Raw genomic sequence first — 21,803 nt, 5'->3', positions numbered from 1 at the left:
TTTTTAATAACCCTGTCCTTGCAGTATCATTATATAATCAGGTAATGAATTGCCAAAATTAATAATATATGCTTAGAAATGACGTCACGTCGAAAAGTGAGTTTGTTGATAGATCAATATTGGCTGCTTTTTACAATTGTAAAAAACAGCCAATATTGATCTATCAACAAACCCACTTTTCGACGTGACGTCATTTCTAAGCATATATTATTAATTTTGGCAATTCATTACCTGATTATATAATGACACTGCAAGGACAGGGTTATTAAAAATAATTACTTTTAACGAATTTATACATAGAGTGGTCCAAAATATATACTATTTTATGCATAAACATACAAAGCACCACAGATGCGAGCATATCAACACTTTCTGCTGAGTTTCCAGACAAATCTGCACCTACTATTGTAACAATAGTAGGTGCAGATTTGTCTGGAAACTCAGCAGAAAGTGTTGATATGCTCGCATCTGTGGTGCTTTGTATGTTTATGCATAAAATAGTATATATTTTGGACCACTCTGCTGAGTTTCTGCTGAGTTTCCAGAAAAATATGCACCTACTATTTTAAAAATAGTAGGTGCAGATTTGTCTGGAAACTCAGCAGAAAGTTATGTTGATATGCTCGCATCTGTGGTGCTTTATATGTTTATGCATAAAATAGTATCTATTTTGGACCACTCACACTGATCAACAAAGGTCCGAATAATAATAATAATAATAATAAAAATACCGTGACCTGTGACGGCGGAACATCCCGAAACCCAAGAGATCAGTGCAGTGGATTCTACAATTTATCTTATATTTAATTGTGCACTTATATCATATATAGTATATTAGAAAATCCGTACCATGCACAAAAAATATTATAAAGTTTGTATACTTATTAGTGAAAACAATCACTATCGATCACTGATCGCGGTTGCCTGTTAATTCAACGATCTGAGGTCGGTCCCCGCCCATTAAAAAAAAGAAAGAAAAAAATTATATATATATATATATATATATATATATATATATATATATATATATATATATCACGTATGACCTCTAATTGGGGAGGATTATAGTTGTCAGTCACAAGCCCCACACGATTCAAGACTATGATAAATTACAAACTCCAATTTCCTTTCCTTGGTGGTCGACATTTGACTTCTATTCGTTAAATCAGAAGAAAACAAAACTGATCAGTTTCCTTTGTAAACAATTGGACAGGAAACAAGATAGTGTGGATTTATCTCGAGACTCAACAAGCCGCAATGACTTTTTTAGAGCACAAACCATTGTGGGCTTCGTCACTGGATCCCTGTCACATCAATGTCATGACAAATAAATACATAAATAAAAGAGAAGCATATATGAGAAAGGATGGTTGACAGGGCATAGACTGTGTACAAAAATTGAAAGAGTTCTGGAAGTTCATGTTTTCAGGGGAGAGATGGGGATTGATCAATCTTTAGAAAGAAAATTGAGGGAAGAGGAAAAGGGAGCGAGGTCGAGAAATGACGACGATGATTTGGTTTAATGTCACAAAGTCCCCCCTATCAGGAGACTACGATAGTGCCCTTCACAGTGGATTGTGCAGCGTGGAATATAATGAACCATGCCCTTAATTCAACTTGCAGGGTTCGAATCATCTCGACCTTCGCTACAAGTAACAATGCCCTAACCAGCTCAGCCAGTGATGCTGAGGGTAAACATCTTAAGTGAGGATTAAGATAAATACAACAAAAGCAGTTGAAAGAAATGTGGGAGGTGGTGAGGGATAATGAGCTTGTTTAATGCATGCCTAAAGGAGGGGAATATGCATGTACACTTCCACTCTACTGAAGAAAAGGTGACAAATATGAATATAGTATCTTTAGAGGGATCAGCTTTTTAAGTGTAATTGGAAAGGCATATGGAAGGGCGTTGAGAGGATTAGGAGGGGAACAAGAGAAGTAATTGTGGAAGAACTGTAGATTTAGAAAAGTAAGGTGTATGCATAATATTGTTGTAGTTAGGAAGATATAAGAATATATTTTGGTATGATAAGACTATCTTTTGTGTAGGAGACATAATGTAAACCTATGGAATAGGGGGAAGACTAATGATGGTAGTCAAAAGAGGTTGTGCTTAACTAAGGAACAAAGTGTTTTGAGGTGAATGTGTGGCTGCACCAGGGTTGTGCAATATCACTACGGTTGTTCAACATGTACACATATGGGGGTGGTACAGGTGATGAGCAGGAGCTTGGAGATAGAGAAAATTGAAGTGGGAGGGGAGTCTATTGTTGTTTGCAGATGACATTACCCTTGCAGCCTGGGTCAGAGTAGGGACTGAGGCAGCTAGTGGCAGAATTTGAGAGGGTCTATGGTAGGAGGGAGTATGTATGAGAAATATTTTGATGCAGCCCGAAGGGATTTTTCCCCATCTTCTCCTTTTCTGCATGAGGGGATGGAGAGGGGGGTCACTGATTCAATGAAGCGCCCTTGCTGTGGATGTGCTGTCTTGCAGCACTGCTTCTGACCCAAGGCAGTGGACAAGATGCAGGGATAACCTGTCACCCAAGAGGTGCCAAGATAAGAGGAAGGGAAGAGGGTAGAGGGGAGTGGAGTATGTGGGGATGAAATGGGTGGTAGTGGTTTCTATGCCTTTGCTTTTTGCTGCCTCCCTTGTAAGGGGAAAAGAGCCTTCGGTATATGTATGTATATGTATATGATAGGAGAAAACTGAAAGTACATATGACAAAAGTATAGGAATGAGATGTACAAGGGGAGATGAGGTAAATTTTAAAGAAGAGAAGCTATATAAAGAGAAGAGCCTTAACTATTTAGGGTCTTATGAGTCATACATGAGGAAGCACCATCCTAGCCCTTTCTGAGAGGGGGTTTGTGATGTTAAACCACATACATATTTTTGTGTGTGTGCAACAAGTTTTAAATGCTACTGGGGTAAGTAAACACTTTCTTAAAACTTGGTAATTTCTTTAATATAAAACAAATCACTTCAATCTAGCTTTTGTTGTAAGAATGGGGACTATACCAATGTGAGCTGAAGAAACAATAGTTTATATACTTTGGACTGGACCAAGGCTGTGAACACATAGCAACAAGTAGGAAACACAAGTGCAAAAATTATAGATTGTCACAGTCATGTGCTCAACTTGCTGCCACCAATGTAAAACAACCTTTGTCTCAAGTGTAATATGCAACTACAATGAAAACCTGACTGTTGGTACACTTACAATGTTTTGTGAAATATGCTCAAAAATGTCTAAAATAATCAATTAATCATCAATCATTAAATGCAAGAAGGAATGGTGGAAAGCTTTGAAAATTCAAACCTAAACTTCTACATAACTTACAATGATACATTTAAAACTATGATGGGTTTTCAGCTGAGTGGGAGGAAATGTAATACTCTAAAATACTATAATATTACATTAAGAATAATCAAAATATATAAAAACTACAACACATATTGCTAACGTCCTAGAATCTCTTTTAATTTTGTATCCGTCATATTTGACGAGCTTTGAGGTCTTGGAGGGGGAGAGCTGGCTTCTGTTTGATGCAAAATTTGCTGCAACTGCCTCTCTATGTCCCCATCCCCTCCTAAACTGGGTCTTCCTCGTTTTATCACAGCACATTCCTCTTTAGACGAACTACCTTCCACATCCACCTGTGAATGACAGGAAAGAAAAGGTACTTCAAATACAAATATAATGCATAACATTTATCCATGACTGAACACTTGGCTGGGCAGAACACTATTTTTTATTCCTTCTTCTTTTATATGCACACTTTAGTTATAGCTTTAACATTTCTGTAAACTATAACTTTAGGATCCAATGTTTAGTTGTTCACCCATCATGTGATCAGCTGTAGAAGTCATTTCAAACAGAGCTGAAAGATGTATGGCAGATTATTTACCGAACTTAATGCCATGCGTAGGATCAATGTGGTGGTCCTGCAAAACAGACATCAGAGATGATCATCTCCCTGCCACCCATCTTCAAAACCCATCAATGTGCAGCCCCTTGACATTTGGTCTCTGGACCAGGCCCAAGGTCTTCCTCTCTGAATTTCAACTGTATTTCCTCTAATCGCATGAGAGCCGACAACTGGCAACCGCTCCCCTACTCATACTACTATAAGCCAGTGACAAAGGGAGTCACATACTAACACAACACAGACAATATTACAATATTTTTTCCCAGAGAAATCAAAAAGAGGGCTAAAGGACAGTTGCCAGCTGTTGTGGGGCTGCAGGTTTCCAGTCAGTGAAACTCAAAGGAACAATTATTATAATAATGCCATGCATAAAGAGCAAAAGAGATCTAAGTAGAATTCATTATTAGGATAACTGCATTATAATAGGAAAAATAGCATTATTAACCAGGGAAACAATGGCTCAATCTATAAATATTTAAGTTTTCTTACTGTGCTGAAGAATTAGGAGATAATTGTTGGTTGATTCTCTGAGTACTGCTATTGGTAATAAAAAATACAATCATTAGGGATCTTTGAAAGCAAGGGAAGTCCGTTGTTACACGAAGAAACTACTATTTATGAACTGTTCACTTATCAACAGAACAAGCACTTTCAATAAATGCACAAAACCATAAATATACTGACTGTATTAAGAATATCTTATCCTCAATACTTTCTGTTCAAACATAAAATGTTTACATATCTGTCTCAGACATACATACATACATTTACCACAGGCTTTTTTCCCCCTTACATGAGAGGTAGCCTCTCAGACATACAAAGATACAGAAAAAGTCCTTCCAACTCTGGTGTCAAATTCATTCTCATTTATACATTCATATTTTCCTCATTATTATAACTATTTTGTTCTCAAGTTCAAACAAGCTAACACCCCCACTCCCCATCCAATCAGCCACTACTTAGAGATCAAGATGGCACTGGAGAGAAAATCCTCATTCCTTTCAATCCCAATACCATGGATCACTCCAAACTGCCAAGGGCAACATTCCAAAACTCCCTCACTAATTCTTGAAATTCAGGGACATTTACCTACATTGCCTCAGGGTTGGAGACAAGAGATAAAGAGTGAGGGAAAACTGATATTCTTAAGCACTCCCACCTCCAGGAGGTGCCAAGATAAGAGGGAGGGAAGAGAGTGGAGGGGAGTGGAGTATGTTAGGGATGGAATGGGTGGGTGTGGTTTTTATGCCTTTATTTTTTGGCTACCTCCCTAATATGGGAAAAACAAGCCTTTGGTACATGTATGGTATATGTATGTACTCCCAGCTCCCCAATAAAATTCCAACTATCTAGAAAAGAGCCAATACAGTCAGTGCCACTAGAATTGGAACATCATGCCCTGTGCCAATTCTCATGGTGAGGAAGAGGCCACCCACTAAAACAGTGGTTCAAATATCCCTGGAAAATTGGCACACCAGAATTGGGTACAAGCTAACAAAACCAATGACGTCACACAGCCTTTGCATGCCAGACCCCCTGATATCCATCCCTCTGAATCCTCTCTCCCATGAAAGGACAAAGTCCATCTGGCCAGACTGCAATGCAGCCGCCACCCAGCCCTTCTAAGCTACCAGAAGAGACTGGATGACTGCATTGTGGACAAATGCCCAAGATGTAACACTTCACCCCATACTATTCAACACATCATGGAAGACTGCATTATACACAATCATGCACGCAAACAGCACAATATACGCTCCATAAAGAATTTGTGGGAAAAACCCGTTTCGGCCGTGGCATTCTTTGGGGAGACGGGACTGCTCGGACAGACAGTCTAGGGAACAACAACAACAACAACAACAACGTCATACAGCCTTGAATAAACCAGTTATCACTGGCCTTTGTCATGGATGGATGTGATTTGCTCTTTTCTGTATCATGTTTTTTCAGCCTTACCCAATCCCTTTTACACTATTGTGTTCATCACTGAGCAATGGGTTTGGGAAAAGACTTGAAGATGGACCAAATGGCAAGTATTGCTGCCCTGATAAAAGGAGGCAAGTCTAACAAAGAAATCTCAAGCACCACCAGCATTCCACTGCATTCTGTGCAGAGGTGGACCAAGCATTACTGTGACATTGGTGCCCCAAACAAACATATAATATATACGTACATATGCCAAAGGCTTTTTCCCCTTTACAAGGGAGGTAGCCAAAAAACAAAGGCATAAAATCTACTCCCAACCACTCCGTCCCCACATACTCCACTCCCATCCACCCACCTCCCTCCCTCTTATTTTGGCTCCCCCTAGATGATGGTTAATCATCCCTGCATCTCATCCACTGTCCTGGGTCAGAAGCAGTGTTGTAAGACAGCACATCCACAGTAAGGCCACTTCATTAAATCAGCAACACCCCTCTCCGTCCCCTCATGCAGAAATGGAGAAGATGGGGAGAAATCCCTTCGGGCTGCATCAATTTATTTTTTACACATACTTCCTCAACTCCCATCCCCCACCCACTCCCTTTCGTGCATCACAGCATCACCCATACACAACCATTCTCCATTCACCCCTATCTTCTGTCTTTTCCCATCGGGACTGTAATACCCATATTCAAACAAAACAAACCATCTGAAAACCTTGCATCATACAAACCAATTTCAGTATGATCTCCCATATCCAAGCTAATGGGAAGAGTTAAGGCAGAAAGAAGCACAACTCCCCAAAACCAACATGGAATTCAAGATGGGCATTCCACCAGCAAAATGCTCACAAATGTCACCCAACAATTGCTGGATGTATTCAACAAGAAAGTTCTGGCAAACAGAATAGAACAGAAAAAAGGACCAAAAACAATGAGAGAGAGAGAGAAAGCAAAAGAAGGTGGGAACAAATAAATAAATACATCTCTTACAAAATGTTCAACTATCCTAATATGTATTATGTACAGAGTACTTATAAACACACTATTTACTTCATAAATATAATTCACTGCTTAAATTTTTCTTTTTACCTTCAACTTCTTCATTAAATTTAATACATGGTCATTTATATTACTGTGTCTATAAAAAGCAGTCACAATAATTTATAAATACATGAATACTTCTCCCCTTCTTAATATGTATTAAGTATAATCACAAAATACCTCTTCATGTACAATATATCCTCTTAGATAAATTCAGTAGTGAAATTATAGTAATTTTTATATAATTTTCAGCAAGAGCAACCTCAGAAACACTACTTAGAGTAACCTGTAAAATATACACTGGCCAAAAATAGCTGAGATTTTACAAATCCTCAGGTTGAAGATCTGAAACACCTACACAGGTGTTATGCCAATATTGCATGGGTTATAATTTTTTTTTCGGTGAAACGTTCATGCACGTAAGTGCATGGGTTGTAAATAATAAAAATACTTTTAAATGATCCATTTGCTCATGCACTAACCACTCCTTTTTGTATTATGTCATATGGCACACGTGAACCATTGGGCCGATGCGGTGGCTTTACTCTGATAAATATCAGCTGAAGAAAATAATGAGAAATGAAAGCCTAGTTTCATTGGCATACCATCCTCAAGATCATTTATCACTTGAAATCTGAAACTCCACAGCAGCTGGCAATTGTTCCTAGATCTCTCATGGAAAAATGTTGAACAGTTACTGGTGTTGTATTAACATGGGAGTGCTTCTATATCACTGGTTTGCAGCAGTACAATAAGAGCAATACCTGGTTCTCAGCTCTCCTTATGTAAAAAGGTGGAGGAAATACAGCCAGAGCTGACAGAGGTGTTGGGCCAGGTCCAACCGCAACTGCATGGCAGCCTCTTGGGGCTGCACCTCCAAAATGAGGTGCAAAATGCTGATGGCTATGGAAGATGGTGACAAGATGATTCTTAATCACAGTCATCTCACAAGATCATCCCTTGTAGGCATATTGTCAATCTTCAAGCCTTTTTATTTTTCTATAGAATCTGACACAGAATAATAATTGTTGCCCCAAGTTTCACTAAATGAAGAGCCTGCAGACTAACAACAGCTGGCAACAGTCTCTGGGCCTTCCCACAGATCTCTGTGATGAAATTTTGGACTGTTGTCAGTGTTGTGGTGATGGACTGTTTCTATGTCACTGGCTGATAGTAGTAGGAGGGGAACAGTTGCATTTGCCACTTGTCAGCTCTCCATGTGTGATAAGACGTAAGAAATACTTCTGAAGTTTATTGAGAGATATCTCAGACCCAGTCTTGAGATCAAGTATCAGCCCTGAGTGTGGGAGTTGGTAGGTCTTGATAATGGACGGCTCTGCTATCCATCTTTCAGGACAACCACAAGCAGGTCCCCATCATTGGTACTTATAACACCAGTAATACATTAGTCATTCATGACTATATGAATTATTAAGTACACTTTAATCAGCAATTTCTCAGTCTGCCATATGACACAAAACAAGAGGCAAGATTCTCTTCAATTGATGCCAAATCTTAGGTACACTATGACTTCACAGATCACCAGCAAAATCATATGGATAACTGGAGATATGGTTTGTCATGTGCATCAACAATGCACTATAATTTCACAGAACTGAAATCCAACATACCTGTATAATCACTTCAAGGAACTTCTTAAAGTTTAGCGCGATGAGAACTGTGCAAATCTTAAGCATGTCCTCTATACACAAGTGGGATGGGGTCAGTTGTGAATTGAAATGGAACAGACTCAAACTAGATGAATTTGAATTAAATATATACATACTGAAAAGCTTTTCTCTTTTTATAAGTGGCTAATTTAAAGTCCAGATCCATCCTATCTATACATCCTCAACACATCCTATAACATGTCACACATCAAAGACCTGACAAAGAAAATCAGTACGGAAATAAACCTACTAAAATCTGTTGCAACCATGGGCTTGAGACAACAGAAGGACACTAATTATTGTCTTCAAACAATTCAGAAGAACCACCCTTGACTAAACTTTCACACCATGGATTCCCAACAATCATCAAAACAAAGACACTGCACAGAGGAACAAAAATCCTCCCCTTAGAATATATGAATATGAGAAGTACACAGTTCTAATCTAGAGCCTTTAACATCAATCACCCATCTCATTATATCATTTAAGTGCTACCTATTGAACTTGACTAAAAACACATCACAGCAGCTTACTACCCAATCATATGCACATATACTGCACTTATTTGCTTATATGGATGAAGAAATGATAAAGAAAATACTAACTACACTAATAAGACCAAAACTTGAGTAAGCAGCATCACTTTGGACACCCAGTACCAAAAAGAATATTAAGAAACTAGAAAGATTACAAAGAGTGACAACCAAACTAGCACCGACTCTCGCCGTACTAACATATGAGCAAAGACTATCCAAATTGAACCTACCAATTCTGGAACAAGAAGAGAAAGAGGAGATTTGCTGACTATCTACAGAATAATGAAAGGAATGGAAGTTTTAGACAGGAACGACCTGTTAGTGTGGGACAACAGTAAAATGAGAGGACACGGAAAAAAAATGAAAAAAGATAGTTATAGAAAAAACTTGAAAAGGAAGTTTCCCACACAGAGTGATAAATACATGGAACAACAACAACAACAACAAAACAGTATGTGCAAACCCTATACAAGATTTTAAGATAAAACTTGATGCGGAGAGATACAAAGACGGGTCACCACGAGCATAACTACCCTCCCGTATATTACAACTAGGTAAATACTTATACATCTACTCAAAAACATATTCACATCCAAATCACTAAATAAGCTCTTCAAACCGGACCAGTATACCAAATATTTCACCATCAACCCCCCCCTAGACATCAGCCCTGTACAAAAATTTCTCTAATGAAAAATAAGAACTACACTGGCATACTTGTATACAGCACACCATCTAGGACACTGAATCAAACTGCCCTAGATAGAACCACCACAAAGATGCTGATCATCTTGTACTACAATGCCCCTAAACTAACAATCCCTAAACAACAATGCAGTATTTCTTCCCCAAGTGACAAGACTCTGCCCAGTGGCTGTATCTGGTTAACCTCTTCCATACTATGATGCCTACGTGGGTGTTATGATGCGTGAGTGGGTATACGAGAATGCTAGTGTTGGTGTCTTGGTTATATATATCTATTTTGTAGCCGCAGCTAAGTGACCCCTGAATTCTGTGAACTGACTTGATCACATTTTCTGTGTTTATCATTACCCAGTGAAAGAATGAGTAATACAGCAATGACTTTATATCTTATAACACGAGTATTGTGATGCATCATTGTAATTCAGGAACCCGACCCTGTGCATGAGAATATGACTTGTATTGAAGAGGTTAACTAGGAACCATGGGACTATAACAGAGACCTGGGGCAACGGATGGATTGATTAGAAATAAAACTGAATAATCTTAAAAATAAGAACTGACCCCATCCCTGGTCAACATTTACATGGGAAATGGTTCTCTATATTAGTACATAGGACAGCTATATCAAGTAACCCCTCCCTTTGCACCTTCTCACCTCCATTTGCTCAGTAGCCTGAGAGACAGGATGCACAGTAATGCCCATTGCCCGCCTTACCATGGGCACTGGTGCCAGTGCTCCTGGTGGGGCTGCTTTGGCAACAACAGTCAGACCTTCTGTAACTTGTTCCACTGAAACAGAAGAATAGTACAAGAGTCAAGTAAACATAATAATGGAATTCAAATAATAGGTATATACATGTCAAAACCCCTTTTCCTTTAGAAAGGGGATGAACCAAAGTACACAATCACATCATAAACAAATAAAACACATTCGATCACTCCTCCAATCTCAACACCTTGGGGATGAAGGGATGACCATTCCCACACCACACTGCTTTGGCCAAATGCAATGCAGTGAGAGACAGCTTTTCCAGAGCAGGTCCCAACAGCCGGGGTTGGTTTACCCCAATTATTCTTCACCATATAGCTACCCCCTGGTAGTGAGACAAAGGTAATGGAGAGGGAGGCTTTTTGGAGTAATCTGAATGAATGACTGAGTTAAAGCATAATTTCTGCCCACACTATATATCAGACAATTCTGTTTATTTGTTTATCGGAGGACAAGTCATTTGAGATAATTACTCTCAGGTCATGTTTTGTCTCTCTTTGTAATGGGGCTTAAGGCCTACGCAATGCTGTATCTTGCTGGATTGTTTCTGACCCAGGTAGTAGGCAGGAGACAGGGATGACCCTAAAAGGAGCTAAGATAAGAGAGAAACAAGGATGATGGATAGGAGTGGAATGAATGGAAGTGAGTGCATGTGTTTGACATGGTTACCTTCTTTATAAGGACCCTTAGTATAAAGACAGATGTACACTTTAAACCCACTATCGGAGAAATACATACATATACCAAAGGCTTTTTCCCCCTTACACGGAGGGTAGCCAAAAAGAAAAAGTCATTTTTTGAACGAAAATTGGAGAAATAATATCAGAATATTTCAACTACTATCTGTAGTCCTCTTCAACAGTTAGTAGTCGAAATATGCGGATTTCCCATACTTCTGATATTATTTCTCCAATAGTGGGTTTAAAGTGTACATTTACAAATGTGTTATAACATTACAGTTTCCCATAAAGACAGATATAGATAGAAGGCTTTTGCATATGTATTTATCATTTTCAATGAAGACTAATTTCTACTCCCAGAGGCAGGTGACTGGGAGGTTGGGGTGGCTGCATCAAATTTGGACAGTCCGCACCATAATACAGGTAAAAATATATAGTTTCCATACACATCAATTACGATAGCTTAAAACACCTTACCTAATTGCAGTTCTTGAGAACTAGGCTGCGGAAGGGAATTGAGATTCGTGGGTGGCGGACGAGAAAGACGCTCCTGCTGCTCCTTCGATAACTTCTCCAATAATTGTGCATTTTCAGATAATTGTGCCTTCACTATCTTCTCTTGTTTTTCTGCATTTTCTAAAAAAAATAAGAATATTCAAGTTAAAATATGTTAAAAGTACATAATAGAAACATTCACCAGCAACATATTAAAACAACATGAGCATAATATACGATTTCAAATATCTCCCATATAGAAAGGGCAATACAATAATTGTGCCTTTACTATTTTCTCTTGTTTTTCTGCATTTTCTAAAAAAAATATTCAAGTTAAAATATGTAAGTACATAATAGAAATATTCACCAGCAACATATTAAAACAACATGAGCATAGTATACAATTTCAAATATCTCTCATATAGAAAGGACAACACAATAATCCATGTAACCCACCAAATACTGATAAAAAGCCTGTGTCAATGCCAATATCCTTTAGGGAGTGGAGTACATTGTAATCAACATGATGCTCCTTTGGTTCAGTTGCACTTGGCTGAGATATGACTTCTCTGCAAAAGCAAGAGGCTGGATTAAGCACTTTTAAAAGAAATCTCAAGTGTTTTTCAGATAGCGGAGTGGGATATATAGGGAATGGAATGGGTGGGAGTGGTTTCTATGTCTTTTTCTTTTTGGCTACCCCCCGTGTAAGGGGGAAAAAGCCTTTGGTATGTATGTATGAAATCATACAGTCTTCTCTCTGCAGCCATCCCCAGATACATATTTCTCATTACACTTTTCATTCCCCCCACAGACCTTTCCTTGCTTCCTTTACTCTATAATTAATTTCCACTTCCATAAATGGAGGCAATGGGATGGGACCCCATGAGCATAGTTTCAACCCCTTATACAACTAAGTAAATGCACTGGTGTAGTGTCACTATGCTCATCTGCTAACTAAGCAGTCTTGAGATAAATCCATGCCCAAGGGCCGAAAAACATCACAGTATTGCAAGCTTGTACCTAGCTCTATTGGGCAAGAAGTTGAGTATGTGTTTGTGTGTGTGTCAAATTACTTCATGAAGCTGATATGAACATACCTTCATTTTTTCACATTATCCCTCCATTCACTCCTATCTTTCGCACTCTTCATTGATCAAGAGACATTCCATATGCATTCAGAGCCCCTTTTTGAACACCATCCCTCTCAATCACTCTTTCATACAACATTGTTTCTACATTCAAGCTCTGATATCTATTTTTTTTATAACTTCTCATTCCACCTAGACATTTATTTCTCCTTTATTCTGTAACTCGTCTCCACATTTACTTCTTTATTCACTGTCACATGTAAATCCATACATAAACATGTATGTATGTATGTACATGTAACTCCAAAAAAACAAGAACTCTCTACCTCTTGTAGCCACTCATCCTTAAAACTTATGTCCAACCTGTCATGATCACAACTCCTTGTACTTTTCATCACCTTACTTTTACCTAATTCTTTAACAAAGACAAAATAAACAAAGTAAAAACTCACTTCGGGGGACAAAGAAGAGCATTGATCCTCTCTTCCTCTTCTTGCAGCTTGCGACGCTCATTGATGACGGCTTTAGTGCGTGAATGTTGTTGATGTGTTATTAAGTTAAGGAGCTGGTCAACAAGATGCATTGCAACATCACAGTCACGAGAGAAGTCACATATGCTAGAATGATAAAACAAATATCATTATAACACAGCTGTAGTATATTCTCTACTCTACTCTATAACCTATGTAGACTGGCTGTGAAAACCAAACCAAGTCTGTTTCCTAAAACATCTAAATCATAACATCTCCCAGCCTTATGATAAAAGTTACACCCATCCATCCCCACTATTTGTCTTTATAAAGTCTGCAGGGATAATTCTTGGACATTAAATTTTCTTTCTGTATAACTGGTCAAGAATTGCACAGCCCATATTTTTTACACGTGTGTTATGCTGGTAAGCATATATACATATATATATACACAGAATTATGAAAGGGATGGAAGTTCTCGATAGAGATGACCTATTAAAATGGGCCAAGAGAGAAACAAGAGGACATGAAAAGAAACTAAAGAAAGACAGTTACAGAAGAGACCTGAAAAAGAATAGTTTCCCCACACAGAGTGATCGATGTCTGGAACAAATTGAACAGTGAAACAGTGAATGCCAGAACTATACACGATTTCAAGAATAAACTAGACATGGAGAGATACGAAAACGGGTCACAACGAGCATAGCTCCCTTCCCACACAATACAACTAGGTAAATACATATACATACATACCAGGGTGGTGGGCGGGATACAGGGATGACCCCCCTGTCACCTATGAGGAGCTAAGATAAGAGGGAAGAAAGAGGTGGATGGGGGTACTTGCCTTTTGACTTTGCTACCTCCCCTGTACAGGACAAAAAGCCCTTGGTATGTATGTATGCTGTCCATTTTGCAGGACCTCCATAAGCAGGTACTTATCACTAGTCTCAAAAGGGGTTAAAGAAAAATAAAAACAAATTACAACCTACCTTTCAGCATACTGAACAGCAGTTTCATTTCCATATGTGCTATATACCATTTCACTTTCCTCTTTCGTCATATTGGCAAAAGTTGAGTCATATGAAGGACAAAATGATGAAAAGGCTCCATAGTAAAGTGGTTTCACTGTAAATATAGAAAGATATTTAAGTGATAAATTCAATTTGTGAATGGAATTCTTATTGCCTACCTTTAAAATTCAAACTGTTCAAGTCATTTCTAAAGTTAAAATTCACACTGAATTCAAACTAGAACTATATATACAAGTGGACAAAAAAATCAAGGGAAATCATGAAACTTAGATCAAAAGGGACCATGAGACATAAAGACATATCACAAGACTGAGATGACGAGAGATCACGAGAAAGAGATGGTGAAGAGTTAGGTGAAGGAGACAAGGGAGGGCTGTTACATAAAACGGAGGATGTTACCGAGGGAAACAGGAGTCTATGTACCTGGCTTGGCCATATTTCGCTTGTCTTCTCTGTAATTGTGCAGTGATGCAGTTCCCTGGGTGATTTTGCCTGTCAGCAGACCAAGACTTATGGGTTTCTCTTTGGCATCTGGGTTGTTGCCTTCACATCCTGTTACGAAGTTCAGGCTTGTTGTACCATCGACTCTTTGGCGTAGGAACCCAAGCTGTAAGAAAGATATTTGCAACATATTTCAACCTAACAATAAACCGTGGATGGTGGTGATGGAAGGGTGGTAGATAGGGTTTTAATGGGCTATATAGTGGTACCCAGGAGAAGAGTAAGAAGAGTTTTGGATGTACATGTTCTTTGTAGGGAATATCAGATCAATTTTTGGTGGAAGGTAAGCTGAAAGTGAAGGGTAGATGGAAAAAGAGGAAAAAGACAGAAGGTAAGGAGGTGGTTAGAGTAAACTGCTTAAATGAGAAAGAAAAGGAGAAGTACAAGAAGAGGCTGAGAGAGGAGTGGGAGTGAAGGATAGAGTAGAACAAGGAGTGAAGGAGGAATGGGGATGGTTCAAGGAGTCGCATGATGTGCAAAGTTGTTGTGTGGGACAAGGAGGATTGGAGGAAATAGAAGGAAGGGTAGCGAGTGGTGGGGTGATGAAGCAAAGAAGGTTGTAGAAGAAATAAAGATCACAGATTGATTACAAAATAGGACAAGAGAATCATATAAAGCCGAGTCCACACCTGTTGCATTTCCACGTATCGTATCATCTTTGCATACCACCTAGTGATACGATACGGTGCAACAGGGTATTGTACCCACTTTTTGCATATCCATATACAGCAGGCAGATACACAACAAGTGGGTACACTACCCTGTTGCACTGTATCGTATCACTAGGTGGTACACAAAGATGATACGATATGTGGAAATGCAACAAGTGTGGACCCAGCTTTAGAGGTACAAAGAAAAGAGAAGAGAGAGGTAAATCATAAGATTAAAGAGGCAAAGAGGAGAGCAGATGTGAAATGGGGTAAGAATATGACAGAAAATTTTTATAGTAATAAAAAGATGTTTTGGAAGGAAACTAAGAGAGGAAGAGGAGGCAAATCAAGTAGAGAAGAAAAGGTAAAAGGTGCAGATGGAGAGATGATAATAGAAAAGGAAGATGGGCAGAGTTATATGAGTAACTACAAAAGTAAATACCTTGAGGGATTAAAAAACATCATGAGAAATAGGCATCTAGGTATGCAAAGAGTTTATACAAATGGATGATTGTGCTGACAACACTGTATGGGGTGGAGACTTGGAATTTAAGAGAGGCAGAGAGGAAAAGTTTAAATGTGTTCAAAATAAAATGTCTGAGAAATATGGCAGGAGTTACAAGGTTGGATAGAGTGAGAAACGAGGAGGTGTGGAAAAGGTGATGGCATATAGGGCTGACAAAAGTATACTGGGATGGTCTGGACATATGGAAAGAATGAGTGAAGAAAGATAAGTAAAAGGTGTAGAAGACAAAGGTGGACAGAGTGAACTTAAGGGAACTACCGTGATTGAGATGGGTGGATGTGGTGAAAGGGGCTTTGAGCAAGAGGAGAATGTCTATTGAGCAACGAAAGGACAAGGCAGGAGATAGGGATGAGTGGAAAATAGCCGTGTATTAATGATACTGTGATACAAGAAAGGGAGGGGGCAGGGGATGGGTTGGGAGTGGTTATGTGTGAATGATATTCTGATGCACCCTGAAAGGATTTCTCCCCATCTTCTTTTTTTCTGCATGAGGGGATAGAGAGGGGGCTGTCACCGATTAAGTGAAGCGGCCTTGCTGTGGATGTACTGTGTCTTGCTGCATTCCTTATGATCCAGGGCAGTGGGCAGGATGCAGGGATGACCCTTCATCCATGAGGAGCTATGAATAGAAGGAGGAAAGGGTAGTGGATGGAAGCAGAATGGGTGGAAATGAAATGGGTGGGGTGGGTGTGTGCCTACTGACTTGGCTATCTCCCTTGTAGGGGGTAAAAAGCCCTTGACATATAGATAGGTAAAACGTCAAAACTACACAAAAATATCCACCATACCTATGCACAGTAATCACCATGCATTATTACTCATATCACAGGCACACAAATCTAAGTACTAACCGCACTTGCTGGCTTCTTCACAGTCAGTTTGTCAGCAGCTTCCCGTGCTGATTTTTGCGCCTGGGCTAGGATATCCTCAGGACTCATGTCATCCTGTACACCCTCAAACTTACTGCAAATTAAATCAAGAACATTCTATATAACATGAGAAATAATCTCAAAATCACTGACAAATCTGTAATAGACTATTTTAACTTAGATTTCTGACAATAGGAATGAATGGAAAGTGGCTGAGAAAATAAAACAGTGAATGAGAAAATAACACAGCCATAGGTGAGGTCATCTTGCCTGCTCCATAGATTTATGATGTGGGCGAGAAAATGTGCATATTTACAGAGTTGTATCTTACGGGAAGGGAGCTACACTCATGGTGTCCTGCCTTTGTATCTCACAGTGTCTAGTTTGCTCTTAAATTCGTGTTTGGTTTTTGCACACACTATTGTTTCATCCAGTTTGTCCCAAGTGTCCACCACTCTGTGTGGAAAACTGTTCTTCTTCAGATCTCTTCTATAACTATCTTTATTGAGTTTCTTTCCATGTCCTCTTGTGTTTCTCTTGTCCCAATTTAATAAGTCCTCTCTATTGAGTATTTCTGTGCCCTTCATGATTCTATAGATGTCAGTAGGTCGCCTCTCTTCTTTCCTCCAAAGTCAATAACTCCAATTTAGCCAGTCTCTCTTCATATGACAAGTTTGAAAGTGTTGGAGCCATTTTTGTGATTGCTCTCTGGATTCTTTCAAATTTCTTTATATTCTTTTTGGTACTGGGTGACCATAATGTTGCTGCATATTCCAGTCTAGGCCTTATTAGTGTTACTAATATTTTTTTAATCATTTCTTCATCCAAATAGGTAAATGCCACTTTTATTGATCTTAGCAAGTTTTAGGATTCTCCAACAATTTCGTTTATTTGTTTATCAGGGGACAAGTCGTTTGAGATAATTACTTCCCTGTCTGAACCCAAATTGTCTTGGGTTTATTATATTATTTTCTTCCAGATGTTTTACATATCTATTTTTGATAATTTTCTCATAAAGTTTGGTTACAGTGCTTGTTAGTGAGACCGGTGTGTAATTAGTTGGTTCTTTCTTGTTTCCTACTTTATATATTGGTATAATGTTGGCATTTTTCCAGTCTTTTGTTATTTTTTGTTCTTCAAGTGAGCAACTTATTATGTTATATATTTTGTCCATTAGATTTTCTTTGCATTCTTTAAGTATCCAGTTTGCAATTCTGTCCTGGCTGTGTGATTTCCTAATATCAAGGTTTGTTAATTGCTCCATTATTTCTTTTTGTGTTATTATTTCACTCATGGGGGGAGATCACACTTCGCTTCCTTTATCCCAATACTGTACCTTCTCTCTAGTGAAAACAGTGTTCTGTATTTACCTAGTTGTATTTTACGGGACGAAAGCTATGCTCGTAGTGACCTGTTTTTATATCTCTCCACATCCAGTTTGTTCTTAAAATCTTGTATAGTTTTGGCACTCATTGTTTCCCCATTTAGTTTGTTCCAGACATCAATCACTCTGTGTGGGAAGCTATTCTTTTTCAAATCTCTTCTGTAACTGTCCTTCTTTAGCTTCTTCTTATGTCCCCTTGTTTCTCTTCTGTCCCATTATAATAAGTCGTCTCTATCAAGAACTTCCATCCCTTTCATAATTCTGTACATAGTCAGCAAATCACCTCTTTCTCTTCTCTGTTCCAGTGTTGATAGATGTAATTTATCCAATCTTTGTTTGTATGTAAAATCTGAGAGTGTAGGTGCCATTTTTGTTGTTGCTCTTTGAATTCTTTCTAATTTCCTTATGTTTTTTTGTACTAGGTGCCCATAGTGTTGCAGCATACTCCAATTTAGGTCTTATCAGTGTAATTACTATTTTCTTTACCATTTCTTCATCCATGAAGTCAAAGGCCACTTTCATTGATCTCATACATACATATACCAAGGCTTTTCCCCCCTTACTAGGGAGGTAGCCAAAAAGGAAAAGGCATAAAATCATTCCCACCCATTCTATCCCTGAATGCACTCCACACCCCTCCACCCTCCCTCTTATCTTAATAAGTTAAAAGTCTCTCCAACTAGTTTATTGACATGTTTATCAGGTGTCAAGTCACTAGTTAAAAGTCTCTCCAACTAGTTTATTGACATGTTTATCAGGTGTCAAGTCACTAGAGATAATCACTCCCAGGTCCCTTTCTGAGTTGACTTTTTTGACTTCCTTGATACCAATTTTATAATAACCCGATATTTTATTTTTGCTTTTTACAAATTTCATTACACTGCATTTCTTAATGTTAAAGTTCACTTCACTCTTCTGACTCCATTCCCATATTTTGTCTAGGTCTTCTTATAGCGATCTGCAGTCTTCCTTTGTGTTTATTTTCTTGAGTAATTTGGCATCATCAGCAAAAAAGTTCATGTAACACTTCACTCCCTCATCCCTATCATTTATATATTTATATATGTGTGTGTGTGTGTGTGCATACTGGCTTATGATTTAGTCATCCACAATGGTGAGTTTTTATGTTATGCTCTGGATTTGGTGTGGGAAAGACAACTGTATTGCTTTTCAATATTCTGACAATAGTAAATTAATATCCAGTGATACAGACTTTTACTAGATCTAATTAATAATCTATCTTCAAATCTATTTAGTAATTAGCAATATAATCATCAATGTTAGTCAAAACCAACTGAGATCAACTTTGTTAATACTCACTTCTCAGGTTCCTTCTTCACATTCTGCACATCCATGTTTTCCACAGTATCTTGTTCAGTTGTTTCCAACTCTTTGCCACCACAAATGTCTGGGTTTAACTCAACACCCACCTGTTACAAAGATAAAAAGAAGTTACATACATACATACACATATATTCAATTTAGATATGTTATGATGTTGTGCAATTCCCAGGGAGGCACTGCTGCAACATAAATGGACAATATGAGTAACTTTACCCTGCACAAATACAGATCACCAACCCCATCCTCCATCCAGACGAGTGGTTCCTAAGGAGCTGATACTTGGTCCCCCAAACAGGCCCAAATTCAATCTTTCAACCTTCAACTTTACAACTTTTTTGTGTAAGGAGGACAGAACACAGGTGTCTGCCCTTCCACATTTCTTTTTAAGTAGTGACACTGTGACAAACCCAGGCCTTTACACATGCCCAATATGTAAAAGATCCATCAATCAAACACACATTTACACATTGATCTAATGCAATTCATGCAAATTCGAAGTCCACATGACTCCTACATAACACCGATCAAAACAACAAACTGGACCTGCAGCCAACAAGAGCCAAAACTCACATCCAAAAATACCCCCCACATAAAAATATGCCCTCAATATATTACAAATAAACACATGCAGTATCACAAATACAAAAGAACTACAGCAATTCTTACACAAACATATACTCAGTGTACTTATACATAAAACCAAACTATCACCACAGACTATACTATCTGTATTCAGTCTACACAAAAAACTCAACACAAAGGTGGAATCACATTAATATACAAAATTATACCCTTTTCAAACATGACCAAATACCCCAAAAAAATTAATCATAGACATAAGAGCAGAAATAATCACAATCCAAACATGAATCGAGAAAACAATGTTGCAAACATCTACATACTACCCACCACAACACCCCAAAAATACACACCCAAACTTCCATTCACTCCTACCTTTAACACACTCATCTCTCTTCAAATGATATTCCACATGCATCCAAAGCCCCCTTTTAACTCATCCATCTCTCCATTTATCCCCAAGTCTTCCCTCCCCCCTAGATATCTACTTGCAACCTTTATTTCATAATACACCTCCATATCCACTCCACCATTCATCACCGTATGTGATCCCAATTACTCCTCCAGCCTTTTATTATATTCAACTTGGTATCACCATCACTTCTTGTACATCTCACCATTCCACTTTGGCCACACTCGCTAACTACTTTTTCTTACACATCTCTCCAAACTCAGTCAACAACTGCTTATGGCTATCCTCAGAATCAGCCACAGTACAGTGTCATTTGCAAACAACGACTGGCTCACCTCCCACATCCTTCCACTCTCACCCAACTCCAAACCTCTGCCTAGACCACTATTGCATTAAAAAGTAAACATATAACCCACTTCTAATTACTACAAAATCCCCAATTACCTGATCCTTTGAAAGTTGTGCCATAATGGGTAGTTCTTTCTTAAGTGCATGCAACTTTTCTGGAACCATCATCTTCTCACCAATGTGTAGAAGTTTCTTTGCAGTCTTGTAAAATATGGTATCTGTCTGATTATAGGTCATGCAATTGTTGCACATGAGCCGGAAGTCTGCCTAAAAACAAAACATGGAAAAAATATATATACATATAGAATTAAAATCTAGAAAACCGTAACAACTGTTTCAATATCCTATGTCTGATAAAAAGCTGATAATTCACTGCATCTTAAAGTAAACAATAATAAAAGAAACTATTATCTAATGAATAATGCATATTTCAAATTACCTTCTACAATACTACATACTGTACTCATATTTAAAACATATAAACATATGAAACTATTTTCCCTAAAAATGTGTACTCAAGGGTGATTTGATGAAGGTCTTTAAGATTCTAAAGTGAAGTAACAACATCTAAAAGTGACACAATTCCAATGAATGCGAATCAGATAAGAAATAATGGTCTCAAACTGTCAAGAAGTAGATTAAATTTGGAAGTGGGTAGAACAACTTTGCCAACTGTGTAATAAATGAATAGAATAAACTTCCTGCAGAAGCAGTACAATGTAGTTCAGCTCAAAGTTTTAAGATTCCTTTTGATAAACACCTAAGCAATACGCTGTAATGCCTGGCAATTGTCTTATTCTATTTCATCTATTCATTTAGTATCATTTATCTATAAAATGATGAAATG

The 21,803-nt window shown here is 38.3% G+C and overlaps 1 protein-coding gene across 16 annotated transcripts in view; it reads right to left on the bottom strand.

Annotated features, from left to right (window-relative positions):
• Window positions 1–2,943: 2,943 nt before the first annotated feature.
• Brd7-9 (Bromodomain containing 7/9) overlaps window positions 2,944–21,803 on the bottom strand; it is a 50,901-nt gene continuing 32,041 nt past the window's right edge. For 12 of the 16 annotated variants that reach the window (XM_076184326.1, XM_076184337.1, XM_076184327.1 and 9 more), the window contains 10 exons: window positions 21,053–21,223; window positions 19,594–19,703; window positions 16,872–16,983; window positions 14,767–14,950; window positions 14,302–14,437; window positions 13,295–13,459; window positions 12,211–12,323; window positions 11,737–11,895; window positions 10,466–10,599; window positions 2,944–3,661 (listed from right to left, as the gene is read on the bottom strand). In XM_076184326.1, coding sequence (XP_076040441.1) covers window positions 3,464–3,661; window positions 10,466–10,599; window positions 11,737–11,895; window positions 12,211–12,323; window positions 13,295–13,459; window positions 14,302–14,437; window positions 14,767–14,950; window positions 16,872–16,983; window positions 19,594–19,703; window positions 21,053–21,223 — 1,482 coding nt within the window. In that variant the 3' untranslated portion in view covers window positions 2,944–3,463. Of the gene's footprint in view, window positions 3,662–4,422; window positions 4,471–10,465; window positions 10,600–11,736; window positions 11,896–11,980; window positions 12,070–12,210; window positions 12,324–13,294; window positions 13,460–14,301; window positions 14,438–14,766; window positions 14,951–16,871; window positions 16,984–19,593; window positions 19,704–21,052; window positions 21,224–21,803 lie in introns of those variants that run through there. The other 4 variants (XM_076184338.1, XM_076184336.1, XM_076184332.1 and 1 more) reach the window with 4 other exon arrangements.

This window comes from Oratosquilla oratoria, chromosome 4 (genome assembly GCF_046742065.1).
Source record: "Oratosquilla oratoria isolate Oo_2021 chromosome 4, ASM4674206v1, whole genome shotgun sequence".
Classification (NCBI taxonomy): Eukaryota; Metazoa; Arthropoda; class Malacostraca; order Stomatopoda; family Squillidae; genus Oratosquilla; species Oratosquilla oratoria.
Note: the sequence above shows the minus strand (reverse complement) of the source record. Positions and strands in the feature narration are given on the sequence as shown.